Raw genomic sequence first — 14,427 nt, 5'->3', positions numbered from 1 at the left:
TTTAGCAAGTTATTAGAAAATGGGCTTTGCCTTCTAAATTATTTTCCATAATTAAAAATTAAGCATTATTTTAAGATTACGTGTGAGAAATACTTAACCCATGTTAATCACTGCTTATGCTTTTCAAGTAGCAACTGCAAAGGAGGAACTAACTTTTTAGAATTTGTGGAGATGATTGAGTTTCTTTGATCAAAGTCCCAGTGAAGTCAATTCACTGGATAAATCTACAGTGGCATGCACAAGTTTTGGGCACTCCTGGCCAAAATTTCTGTTACTGTGAATAAGCGAGTAAAAGATGAACTGATTTCCAAAAGGCATGAAGTTAAAGATGACACACTTCTTTAATATTTTAAGTAAGAAAACTTTATTTCCATCTTTTACGGTTTCAAAATAACAAAATGGAAAAGGGCCCGAAGCAAAAGCTTGGGCACCCTGCATGGCAGGTCTTAGTAACAACCCCTTTGGCAAGTATCACAGCTTGTAAATGCTTTTTGTAGCCAGTTAAGAGTCTTTCAATTCTTGTTTGGGGGATTTTCGCCCATTCTTCCTTGCAAAAGGCTTCTAGTTCTGTGAGATTCTTGGGCCGTCTTGCATGCACTGCTCTTTTGAGGTTATCCACAGGTTATCCAAAAGTTCTATTTTAACTTCATCAGTCCACAGGACTTGTTTCCAAAATGCATCAGGCTTGTTTAGATGTTCCTTTGATCCTTTTGAATAGCACATTTTGGCCTCAATGAGCAAAGGTATGTTTGGAGAAAAAAGGGTGCAGAATTTCATGAAAAGAACCCCTCTCCAACTGCTAAACACGGGGGTGGATCGATCATGCTTTGGGCTTGTGTTGCAGCCAGTGGCACGGGGACCAGAAACACCCGATGATTCCAGGAACATCACTGAAGATGTGTCCAGAAGCATCAATAGATGTATGTACACAGTAGAGGGAAGAATGAATACAATTAAATACCAGCAAATTCTGGAAACAAACCACACCGTCTGTTTAAAAAAAAAAGCAAGCTGAAGATGAAAAGAGGATGGCTTTTACAACAGGATAATGAACCTAAACACACCTCAAAATCCACAATGGACTGCCTCAGAGGCGCAAGCTGAAGGTTTTGCCTTGGCCCTCACAGTCCCTTAACCTAAACATCATCGAGAATCTGTGGATAGACCTCAAAAGAGCAGTGTATGCAAGATGGCCCAAGAATCTCACAGAACTAGAAGCCTTTTGCAAGGAAGAATGGGCGAAAATCCCCCAAACAAGAAATGAAAGACTCTTAGGTGGCTACAAAAAGCGTTTACAAGCTGTGATACTTGCCAAAGGGGTTGTTACTAAGTACTGCCATGCAGGGTGCCCAAACTTTTGCTTTGGGCCCTTTTCCTTTTTTGTTATTTTGAAACTGTAAAAGATGGAAAAAAAAGTTTTTAAAATATTAAAGAAATGTGTCATCTTTAACTTTATGCCTTTTGGAAATCAGTTCATCTTTTACTCGCTTAGCTATTCACAATAACAGAAATTTTGACTGGGGTGCCTAAACTTTTGCATGCTACTGTATGAACATAAATGAAAGGTGAAAGTGAAATCCTAGACTCATTCTTGTACTGCATTTGTAAGCTAGTTGCATGAAAAGATTAACTGTAGATTTGAAGCTGCTTGGATTTGACAATGTGCACATTATTTTCTCAGTTTAGGAAATTCTAAAGTAAAACAAAAGTAGGTTATTTCCCCCAACTTGGATTTTAAACTAAATAAAATTAATTTAGTACCTATCAGTGTGAAGTTTTAGATCATTCAAAAGGCTCAAAAGCAAATAGAATATTTTCTCAAAAGTCAATGGAATAGAAATAGTGATTTCATTGGACATGAGTGATTGATCATTGGATTAGAAATGTTGCAACTACCTTTTTTCTTTGAGATGTAGCAATCACTGCTGTACACTTTTGGACTTTCCCAGCCTACAATTGAATTCAAGTAAAAGAATCTAGTTAAAGAGCATTCAGCTTAAAGCATTCTGCCTGACGAAATTCACCTTTATGAAAATAATAACCATGTAGAGTGAAAAATCTTACTTTTTCTACCTAGATTTCAAAGCACATTTAAAATTGACCTTCTAAAAATGGTCTTCAAACTTGAGACTCAAACTATATGGTTTCAAAAGTGAAGCAAGGTGACTTAAAACTTGTTTCAAGAAAAATGTTTCTTTTGTGTGTATAACGTGCATTTTTAAGGACTCTGGAAATTGGCCACACTTCCATGTGATGGCGTAAGGCAGATGGAACAACATAGAAAGCATCATTGAGATCACCAAAGAAAAAGGCCATTTGTGGATTTGGAATCATACATCACAAAACTGATCCTTTTATCCACCATGTCCATGATCATTTGAGTTTTAGGAAATTGAGGGCTATGCGGATCTGGAACAGGAGATGGGGCCAGATGCAGATAACAATAATATTGAATACCAGGGCAGAAGTTTTAAACAGCTGAGTGATATTGGTTATATTTTCCTTTTATGACCATCAAGTACCTATCTATACCAATCTCATTTGCCAACATAAGACTATAAGAGATAGGGGCAGAATTCAGCTATTTGGCCTATCGGGTTTGCTCCACCATTCTATCATTTATTTATTATCATTTATTATCCCTCAACCCCATTCTTCTGCCTTCTCCCAATAGCCTTTGATGCCCTGACTGAGCAAAAATCTATCGATCTCTTGTAAATATACCCAGTAACCTGGTCTGCACAGCAGTGTGTGGCAATGAATTCCTCAGATTCACTACCCTCTGGCTAGAGAAATACCTCCTCATCTCTGTTCCAAAAGAGTGTCGCTCATTTCTGAAGCTGTGCCCTCTGGTTCTGGACTCCCTGCGGCTGGAAATGCTTTTGTCGTCATAGAAACATAGAAAATAGGTGCAGGAGTAGGCCATTCGGCCCTTCGAGCCTGCACCGCCATTTATTATGATCATGGCTGATCATCCAACTCAGAACCCTGCCCCAGCCTTCCCTCCATACCCCCTGACCCCTGTAGCCACAAGGGCCATATCTAACTCCCTCTTAAATATAGCTAATGAACTGGCCTCAACTGTTTCCTGTGGCAGAGAATTCCACAGATTCACCACTCTCTGTGTGAAGAAGTTTTTCCTGATCTCGGTCCTAAAAGGCTTCCCCTCTATCCTCAAACTGTGGCCCCTCGTTTTGGACTTCCCCAACATCGGGAACAATCTTCCCGCATCTAGCCTGTCCAATCCCTTTAGGATCTTATACGTTTCAATCAGATCCCCCCTCAATCTTCTAAATTCCAACGAGTACAAGCCCAGTTCATCCAGTCTTTCTTCATATGAAAGTCCTGCCATCCCAGGAATCAATCTGGTGAACCTTCTTTGTACTCCCTCTATGGCAAGGATGTCTTTCCTCAGATTAGGGGACCAAAACTGCACACAATACTCCAGGTGCGGTCTCACCAAGGCCTTGTACAACTGCAGTAGTACCTCCCTGCTCCTGTACTCGAATCCTCTCGCTATAAATGCAAGCATACCATTCACCTTTTTCACCGCCTGCTGTACCTGCATGCCCACTTTCAATGACTGGTGTATAATGACACCCAGGTCTCGTTTCACCTCCCCTTTTCCTAATCGGCCACCATTCAGATAATAATCTGTTTTCCTATTTTTGCCACCATCTTTTTCAAACATTTGATAATCCTGACATCATATCTTAGTTTTTGTTTTCTAGAGTGGTGTTAATTTATTCACAAGTTTACATTATTTTGGGGATACTGTGAAAATCAAAATAACTTAATTTTTCTGTACCTTTCATTGTGCTAATTGGTAAACTTAAATGTTGAGAGGAGTGGGGTGCTGTATCTTAGAAGTGGAGTTTGAACATTGAATTAGCTTGAGGTTTTATTACCTTATTAGTTCCAAATGCTCCAGCAAATGAAAGTGGCATTCAATAAGAGCAGGTTATTAATGGCATACTTGTTTATGAATTATCTACTTTGGGCCACTCCAATAAATGTTGATAATACAGTAACTGATTATTCACAAATTCCAATAGTTTAGCATCTGGCTTAGTCATCTGGAGTGTGAGCCAGGTTTTGGAGCCTTGTTTCCACTTGTTAGATCATCAAGTTCAGGAAAAATTATTAAGTTAAAATGTAATAAAAATAAGTGGTTTTGTTATTATTGGGAGTAACATCCATTCCAAAATCTGCTAGTTCAAAATTACCTGAGGGTGTCAGATTATCAATTTTATTGTCTGTCAGTGGCTTCCAAGCTGGAAGCTAATATTTGTGTACTGGAGCATTGCAGAGGATTAGATGTAATCTCTAATGCAAAGTGGCTGAGGAAACAGCAATAAGTAGGAACTGTAAAGCATGACAGAAATTGGTCGTGTCAGAATTGAAGTAGTATTAATGTTGGCTATTTAAATTACAAAATTCTGACGAAGAAATCCTGACTCAACCAACAATATGGGTTTTGAACTGAAATTAGGATGACTTTTCCATTAATGTAAGCTGCACCTCAAGATGGCACAAAAGGATTTGAGAAACAGTTCTCCCTTCCAGCCAAGTAGGGTGTGGAACTGAATGGACATGAGAGAAGCTGAACCTTTCTTTGTCTGTCTGTCTGCCATGGAGATGACAAAGATTTAATCTCCAGTGGCAGAAAGCAAACTGTCTTGTTTTGTGCTACAATAAAAATGAAGATCATGCAAGCAAAGTAGGAAGTGAACACAAAACACGAAAGATGCTGCAGATACTGGAAATCCAGAGTAACACCATACAATGCTGGAGGAACTCAGAATGTCAGGCAGCATCTATGGAGAGGAATTAATTGACCTTTCGGACTGAAACCCTTCATCAGGATTCCATCAACTGTTTATTCCTCTTCATAGATGCTGCCTAGCCCAGCTGAGTTTTTCCAGCATTTTGTGTGTTAGTATTAGTATACAGAGGCTTTGAAGTTCACTAAAGCTCAAGAACTGCAGTTGACAGAAATCTGAACTAAAACCAGAAAATGCTGGAAACATTCTCCAGTTAAGCAGTATCTGTTGAAAGAAATGGTCAATGCTTCAGATTTAAAAAGTCAGAATTATATATAAAAAAAATTAAAGGTAGTTTTTGGTTGCAGGGAATGTAGTTGGGGGAGGAGAGGCCAGGTTTGTGCTACGGATGAATTTTGGCGGTCATTCAATTAAATCGGTTCAGTGGAGAATATCACAGGCAAAGAAGTTGAAAGCAAAGCTGTCAGATATGTCAGTAGGCCAGGGGAGATAAAGTAGTTTAGCTGATTGTTCTATAAGATTTAATATGCTAATTGTGGTATTTGTCCCTTTAGGTGAGCTGAGGCATATCACAAAGCTGAAACCCTGGGGACTTTTTGAAGTGCTGGTGGAAAAGTATGAATGGCCACAGGAGGAAGCTGCTTCATTTACAGAATTCCTCTTGCCAATGCTGGAACTGATACCGGAAAAGCGAGCCACAGCAGCTGAATGCCTCAGACACCCTTGGCTAAACTCGTAGCAACCAAATTAATTACAACATTTATTTTTTGTCCGTAGTACAAGACCTGGTTTATTGTCTTAAACAGGTACAAATACAGGCTCCTTCAATCTTTAGGAAGATTTTACACATTCAGTTGAAGCAAATGGAGAAAGGGGTGATACAAGGGTTTGGATTACAGAAATTTGCATAGTCATAGCTGCCATTTGTTAGTTACTAATGGAAGATCATTTAGTCTACATTCAACAATTGTACTGTTCATGTATATGTTGAGTGCGAGTATACATTCGTCTAAAATTTAAAAATAAATTTTTTGCCAGGAGACGATAAAAGCTACAAGGTTGCCGCGTAGAAGAGACCATATGGAATATTATACTCGTACCAAAGAGTTAGCTATGTTTTGCCCAATAGTATTTTGACCATGGAATTGGAGAGTGAAGTATCTAGTAAATTATGGCTTTTTTTGCTTTGGAATGACTTTTGGCCAGTCTGCATGCTTTCAAATTAGCCTGCTTAAGACCTAGGCTGTGCACTTGGTATTTTGACCATGTTTTCTATAGGTAGGTTGATAGCTGAATAACTCAAATAATCCATTTTTAACATTTATTCATTTACCAGCTTACCAACTGCCATTCCTGGAACAGCACTTTAGAAATAGGCATTCTGTCAGTTCCAAAGTACTTATCCTTACTTGAAATCTCTGGCGTTATTATTTGAAGAAGTAAGATATAGTAGGAAACAATTCCTTTTGTGTTTGTATTTACTGCAGGTCTTAGAAATGTTAACATGCTATTTAAATATTACTGTTTTCTAATGAAGGCTCCCGAATTTGTTTTGTATGTCATCTGTCTAGAAAATTTTTTTTTAAAACTGCTTTAGTGAAATATCCAGGAATGCTACTGGGTTTGATCATTAATTGATCATGTTCTGCTACATTGGAGTGTGGCTTGTTTGCCTAACCAAACTATTTCAAAAATTAAAAAAAAACTTTTGCATATGATATTCGTTAATATTGTACATGACAAAGTTGAGTTTGTAAAGTTCTTTTTTTTAAAGGAAATTCTTGACCACTGCCTGACATGGAGTGAAACATTTCCAGTGATTTTTTTTTATACAAGCTTAAAGCATTTGGGCCATAATGTAAGATAACATGGTGTCTGTTTTTAGCTTATGATGTGTTCTCAGTCTACAGAAGATGCGCTGATTTATTTCCAGGTATAAAGTATACTGGTGCATTTCAATTCATCACTATTGACCAAAACAGCTGAGTAAACTAAGGTGGGCTTTTATTTGCTTTTGGTAACATTGGGCCAGGTTGTGTGTGTTTCATGTAAAGTAACTCAATCATAGATAAGTACCTTTCAGTACCTTATTAAGTTCTATTACTGGGCAATTGCATATGATTTTAGTACCATTGAGTTGAACCTTAAAATGGCACATCAGGTCAGGTTGTATCAACTAACGTTGTTCAGAATGGCCCAACTATTTGCTTTATAGATTACTCTTTCTATCTACTTTCCCAGTATTTGTAAAGTGCGGTGATCTGATTCCTATCCTGAAATTCACTTGATGTAAAGCACCACAAAAATCAATCTAAATATAAAATGTGCAGCAGTGGCATTTGGTAGCTTTCAAAGGAATTTCTTGCTTATAAAAGAGTAATTGTGCAAAGTTTGAAAATAAAGCAGATTAGATGCATCCATGTTTTTGTCTTTCAAAAATTCATTGCATTGAGAATTAAGAATGCACTTCCATAGACTCCAAGAATTGTTAGTGCTGCTACTGTTCCAAGCAATTGCTCTGCATGTTTGATACATGCACCTTAAATTTTACGGATGGTCCCCTTTAATAGTGTTATTTTTTTTAAATATAGTCAAGTGGCAGCCATGTTTACCTTAAAGATATTTAAAATAGATCACCTGGGCTTTTTAAATTTTTAATGCCCACATAAATGGTGTGGAGTTCTAAAAATAGAATTTTGCTGTCATGTTTGTCATTTTTTTTAAATCAGTTGCAAACAAAAATGTAGATATTTATAGAGCAGAAAGATTAAGGGATTGTTCATCCAGATAGCCCAGTTTAAATATTTAATGGAAAAAAAACTACAATTTGCAAGAAAGAAAGATGGGAATTAAACCAGGTAGATTAATTTTGTCATTGACTTTCATACTGCCAAGATTGAAAAGCTGCATGTTGAAAACTGAAGGCATTTAAACCCTTTATTATATTCTGATATCTGTTCTTTATCCTTAGCTACTTGCACTTCTGTTCACAAGTCGCGTGCTAATATTTTTGTTATTTCATTGCTTTTTCACATCTGTTACAGGTATTTGTTTCAGAGCTTGTTTTTAATCTGTAAAATTCAGTTTTAATAGCTGACAACAGCACTGACTTCCTGTTGATAACTGCCTGTTTTTAAAATCATGTATTAGTGGTTCTCATTTTGGGCCATACTGCATCCTAGGGGGCCATGTCAGATTTCGTAGGGACCACAAGTTTTTAAAAAAAACAAGAAACTGGGGTCACAGGAGTTTATGAATGGGCCACAAGTTTACTGTTTTGATGGAATATTACTAAAATATATAAATAAAAAATGAATATACGTAATTTAGTTGGAACCCTGAATGAAATGAATGGGGAAAATATGCTACCTAATGCAAAAGAGGCAGCAAAACAGCTTCACCTGTATGTGGGGGGTGGGGTATGGCACATCAGTTGTTACCTCTGTTCCTCCTTGATCATGTACAAATCATTGTTCACACCCTGCATTGTGGCCAGCTGAGCCCTGCTCCACATTCACCCATAAATCACTGATTATACAGTGAGCAGGCGGGTATGACCCAGCATGATTCTGTGCTCCACCAGCTAGAGATTGGTTATAGCTAAGTACATGTTAATAGGGAACGATCAGAATCTAATTTCAACTGAAATATGTCAGAGGTTAGCAGGATTTTCAGATCAAAACCCTATCAGAAAGATTATATGCAAAGCCTGGCATGGGCTATGTTGTAGTCATCTAAACTAAAATGGTTGTGAGTATCACGAACAAACTGAAAATTGGGTGGTGTTGGCAAGACCAACCAGCAAGTATGCACAAAGAGGCTGGTCCTGTTTATATTCCACTGACCTGTTCATGTTACAGTTATAAAACATGACATGAAGGCTGCAGTTAAGGGGTTTGCCCTGCAAATCGATGAAAGCATTTTACGTAATAATGAAGCCTTTCTGATAACGTGTTAGGTTTTTGATGATCAGGCTTCTGCACAAAGTTTCACATATGTTATCTGTCTTGAGCTTTTGGGCAAAAAGCAAGAGCTTTTTTTTGAAAAACAATACTCTGCTGGAAAGTATAATGGCTTGTGCAACTGATGGTGCTGCTTTGATGGTAGGAAAATGGTACAGATTACTACAATATGGGCCATGCTCATTAAAAATGCTGTGCCTGACATTTTTTTGCATACTGTCATCTACTGTCAGCATTTGGTTGCAAAAAATTTTGGACGATGTTTGCACGACACCCTTGCTGCTGTAATAATGGCTGTCAACTTCATCAAATCAAATGCACTTTAAAATTCTCCTTTTTGACAACTTTGAGGAAAATGAAGATTTATGAATGGCTGCTAATACATGTGGAGGTCCGCTGGTTATCAAAAGGTAATTCTCTTTGTTGCATTTTGGGATAGTATTATGCATTTCTAAGTGTTAAAGCAGCTTGGAGAACAAATTGTCACTGCTACGTCTGACATTTTACCGGTCAGATATATGTCTAAAAAAAAATTGAATTTATTAAACTAGTTATGGGGGGGGGACTGCAATCTCATATCATGCAAAGAGGTTATTCTCACTTTTCTTGGAAAACTTTTCAACAGCAATATTCGACATCGGGTTTATGCAATTTCCTTCGCTGGTCATTCTTAAAACAGAATTGCAAGAAGATAATCTGATTGTATAGCTTGATCATTTCAAACAACTGCATACCAATATGGAATTTCAGTTTTGAAACCTGCTGGAGATGCATATTCCAGATTGGGTGGTGAATCCATTTGGGGTGAATGTGGATGATGTTGCCACCATATTGCAAGAATGCCTTATTGAGTTGCAGAGGGATATAACAGCTCAAGCAAAATTCAAACCCAACAAGCAAAATTTCTGGATAACTAGTGATATTCAAAATAAGTTTCCACAACTCCAAGAAAGCAAAGTTGTTTTTAATTGGATTTCCCGTTTTTATCTTAATATAGTTTTCCTGCTTCAAGAACCTGTAACAGTCTTGATGTTGTGAAAATAGGTGATCTTCAATTATCTTTAACCAAATTGCAACCAGATATTCAGAAACTCGCTAGTTTAGATTAGTTGCGAAGCATTCACAAAATAAAGTAACAATATTAAGTGTTTTTAATTGCTCGTGGAAAGAATATTATACACAGTATATTAAATTATCCTATTCAGAGCTTTGAAGTAGTTTTACTTTTCATATACACCTGTAACACATTAACAAAAATACCAATAACCTATTAAAATATAAATATTTACTGTATATTAGAATAATTAGTACATTTGACCAAAAAAAGCTTAAACAACTGATGGAGACTGGAGTGTGGGGGTCACAGAATTAAATGAAAGACACAAATGGGCATGGAGCAGAAAAAGTTTGAGAACCATTGATGTGTAATATTGGTATTCTTGCCCAAAAATGAAAGTCTGAGACTTCTTTTGTCCACATTTCAAAAGCCATTTGTGAGCATGATGACTCATCTTTGTATTTCGCTTGAGGCTGAAATTTTTTTGATTCAGGCTCTCATCTAGATTTAAACAATCTGGGTTGGTACAGTACTACAGTACTCCACCATCTGCAATGATGTGAGTACCAGCCTTTTGAATGTGCTGGAATCAAAGGCTCTTAGTGATACCAATGAGCTTCTCATGCTCCATTCAGACATTTTTTCTTGATGTCTTTATCAACTATTTAATGCTTAAAATCTATTGGGATGCCAATAGTATTGGCAGAAGTGTCACACAGAACTGCTATCATTTAGTCTTGTAATTACCAGCAAATATAAGTTATTAGAATGCAAAAGACCTGAATTCGTTGGCATAATGCGCTGGTGATCTCTCAGTTCTGCTCAATTTGACGGCATGTTGCCACAGATATTTTGAACTTTCTAGTTGTCATGATGGTGAATCTGGCTGCAAAACTAAGGCACACTGTGATTTGTAAGCTTTATTGACCAATAGGAATGACTTAAGGGAAGAGTGAGAATGCAGTGGCAAGTTACTCAGCAATTCTTGACATCCTTGCCATTTTTGTGAAACCTTGTGCAAAATTGGCTTATGGGTTTTTCTATTACCCCCTGTGATTTTACATACTGCAACATTTACTTCTACCAGTGAAATTTTGTACATTTACTGAACCCCCATAGAATATTTTTGTTTTGCATTATTACTTTAACCCCAGCTTTGCAAAAGCATATTCTTATGTTTATGTCAAGTTAATTTTGAAATGAATTGGAGCTGCATATAGAAATGGGACTTCAGGTATAATACTTGATATAGGCATTTCTTGGTATTTAGTATATTCTTTAATAATGCAGATCTGCTTAAAAACTAACAATCCTTTGTAGCCATGAACAATTGTGTGGGGATTTGAATTCTTTGTGCTTGGAAATTCCTACAGATGTAGTTTATGCAATTGTGAAAATAGTCAATGATCCTCCTCCTTAGCTCGGACTGAACATAGTGAGTTTTATTCATTATTTCATAATATACAAGTTGGTGAAGCTTTAATGGGCAAAGTAGAATTTAATTTCAAATGCATTTTAATTCACAAGTTTTAAATTAATAAATACTAGCATGTAATTATACACTTTGCTACTGTCGTGAGGCTGATTCACTGTCATCACGATCTGTTGGTGCAATAGGCAAATTTAGGTTATTAATTATTAAGTTGCACCCAAGTTTTGAGGTTTATCTGAGTCTAAATTCTGCTGTCATACTTTAACACGTTGCAGGCCACAATAGTTTAACATATTTCCATAGTGGCACAAATGTTTCAAAGGTCTTTCCAAAAAAAAACTTTTAAAAACTGCTTTACATATTCTCTTAACACTCTGCCAGATTTGAAATGTATTATTTAATTTTAACTTTTTATTTCCTTCAGCTTTTAAAGATGTGTTTTTTTTTCCTAAAATAAAAACAAGCATTAAAGGTGATGTAGGATACGTTGACCAGTTGCTTAGACTTCTGTTTTTAAAGAATAAAACAATCTGGTATAATTAGAAAAGCATGTAGATGCTGTCAGCATGTGAGAGAACCTGAGTTGTTTTGAGCTAAATTGGAGAGTACCTAAAGTTCCAAAAACTTAAAGAATCCATCAGTGCATAACACTGAATCCAGCACTGCAACTAAGTTTGATTTGTGGCTTGCCTTTCTGCTGTGATGGGAATGGAGTCCTTTCCAAAGAGCTTGGTTTAGGACAATTTATTCTATATTGTTTTCGGTATCCATTGTATTCTGGTAACAGTACAGTAACTCAAACCTGATATTTGGGTTAACAATCTTTTGAGGCATTGTGATGAGATGGCAAAATTGTGAAAGCAAACACTTTGTCAGAATTAAGACATAAACCAATGTATGCAATAAATTTATAACTTTGTATCAACAAATAAATTCAAGATTTTTTTTTTGTTTTGCCAGCAGGATGTCAATGGCAACAAAGAAGACAAATCCACAAATAAAATCATGAGTACCAGCAGTATTATTCCATATTATTTTGGCAGTACTGTTCTTATTGGCAATAAATGTAAAACTCGTTGAGTATCACAGCACACATGCAATTAGAACATTTGATTTCCAAACTAGAGAAGGCTTCCATGATTGTGCTTTTAGAGCAAAGAATTATGTACTAATTTTAATGTTGCATTATTTTTGTGAATGCTTATACTTATTCTCCAAAACTGTGTCTGGATGCAACTTAAAGCACATTATATTTTTATCTTGTGAATTTTGATAAAAACTGTGAAAGTAGTGTTAGATGGCACAGGAGCCACTGGAGGTTTGGGTAAGCACAGTTATTCCAGCGTGTTTGGTAGACTGGCAGTTTTTCCAGACTCCCAAATGTTATTCCTATTAATACCCTTTAAAAACCTTTTAAAAGATGTAAATTAATTTTTTTTTCCAGTGAGGTAAGTTTAAGGGGAACAGTACAAAGGTGATGCAGACGCTGACATGCTGTGATTTCCAAATAGTTGAATAGCAAGTTAAAGTTTTATTGTAATTACTTGCTCCTGCAGTAACAAGCTTATTTGAACTGTAATTTTATTGATTTTCTGCTTCTAATTATTGTGGTGGAGAAAAGCATAGATTGACCAATTGCTTGTCACAGCAGCTGTGCACTAATTTGAAAAAAAGCTAGCCTTATTCCTGTTGATAATGTGTTTGTACTATTCAAGAACAGTCTAATAGGGGAATTCAAAACATGATTAATTCTTCACATTTGAAACATCACATACACATTGAAACAATCAGACTGTACTAAGATTTTTTTTATCAAGGTTAGAATTTATCAATTACTGGAACTAGTTTGAAGTACATACATTGAACTTCTAATGGAATAAAACATTTCAACTATTCTAACTTGAATGCGCTTCTACAGGACAAACTACAGTATTTAGTGATCCTTTTGTGAACCTGCAACACAATTCATTCCAGATGCTGAGGAAAATACTGAAGATTCCTTGGTTCCATGTTTGGTGGAATTTCTGTAATACTATTACCATATGGAACAGCTCTAGAAATAAAAGAACACAACCTGATAAATATTACTTCGCAGCATTAATATCTGCCTCTTGTTTTTTATTCTAATACCTCATCATTGACCTTCAAATATTCCCAGCTGTACTTTGCAGAATCTTTACTTAACATTCCAGTCTATTATTTACATTTGGCTCCATTCATTATTTGGGGGCATATTTTATAAAAATCGAGCTTGGTTAAATAAGGAGATCCTAGAGAATGGTACTGGGTGATTTTGATCTACACTTAATTCCAATAAGGAGTGACTTTTACTATATTTAAACTTCTTTTGTTTTAAGTCCAGACTTAACTATCTGAAAGGGAGATAATTCGTCAAAACCGGAACACTGAAGTAGGCCTCAATGTTACCAACCACAAGCATATTGATCTAATAACATGCAATTGACTGATTTTTGTCAAATTGTTGCTAATTCATTTCCTAGTAGATATAGAGTTAGGAGTAGGTTATATTCAATAAAAGAACTCACTTGTTCAATTGCTTATCTTTGCATTATTAACAGATCAAGTATTAATGATACCTCAAACGTTTATGAAAATAATGACAAGCCATGACACCCATTATTTCCTAGTGGAGCCACTTAAATCAAGGAAATATTGGACATCTAAGACTTGCCATCAGAGTTTTTCCTTCCTTTGGAAAACTTGGTTACAATTTTCAGAGCCATTTGAAAGTTTTCAAATAAACAATTTTCAGTGTTTATGGATTATCATGTTCAATCTTTTGCACTGGCTACATTCAAATTCATATAAAATGTTATTTTAATGGAGCTTTCTCAGTTTTAGTCCTTCGTTCTATTCTTTCCTTTGTGGCACTATTACAAGCTTGCAATAATGGCATATGCTTAGCTCAATAGTGTGGATACCAACCAATGTGCTGCGATGCTTTGTTGCAGTGAAATCTGAGCTAGTTAGTACTTTGCATGGGCTGAAAAACATCAAGAACGTTTTCTTTCCCCAATACTGTAGTTTTTGTCAGTCTTGGTAGGTTGCTCAATTGCTCAACATTTAAACTGATGCAAGAAAGGGTAACCCTAAAGTTAGCCACTTGGATCTTAGGCAGCAATGGAATAGTAAGTTCCACATCCAGAATTCTCAGGTGCTGTTTTGGATGAT

At 36.3% G+C, this 14,427-nt stretch overlaps 2 protein-coding genes across 3 annotated transcripts in view; one reads left to right on the top strand and one right to left on the bottom strand.

The window, feature by feature from the left end:
- The window catches only part of LOC134355505 (SRSF protein kinase 1-like), an 80,492-nt gene extending 73,290 nt beyond the window's left edge, over positions 1 to 7,202 (top strand). For both annotated transcript variants that reach the window (XM_063065478.1, XM_063065479.1), the window contains one exon: positions 5,339 to 7,202. In XM_063065478.1, the coding sequence (XP_062921548.1) occupies positions 5,339 to 5,523 (185 nt within the window). In that variant the 3' untranslated portion in view covers positions 5,524 to 7,202. The remainder of the gene's footprint in view (positions 1 to 5,338) is intronic.
- A 137-nt stretch (positions 7,203 to 7,339) lies between these two features.
- Positions 7,340 to 14,427, bottom strand: part of LOC134355506 (LHFPL tetraspan subfamily member 5 protein-like) — a 126,390-nt gene continuing 119,302 nt past the window's right edge. Inside the window, exon 4 of the mRNA XM_063065480.1 lies at positions 7,340 to 13,288. The gene's annotated coding sequence lies outside the window, so the exon portion shown is untranslated. The remainder of the gene's footprint in view (positions 13,289 to 14,427) is intronic.

Source organism: Mobula hypostoma, chromosome 13, assembly GCF_963921235.1.
Source record: "Mobula hypostoma chromosome 13, sMobHyp1.1, whole genome shotgun sequence".
Classification (NCBI taxonomy): domain Eukaryota; kingdom Metazoa; phylum Chordata; class Chondrichthyes; order Myliobatiformes; family Myliobatidae; genus Mobula; species Mobula hypostoma.
This window is presented reverse-complemented; position numbering and strand designations above follow the sequence as displayed.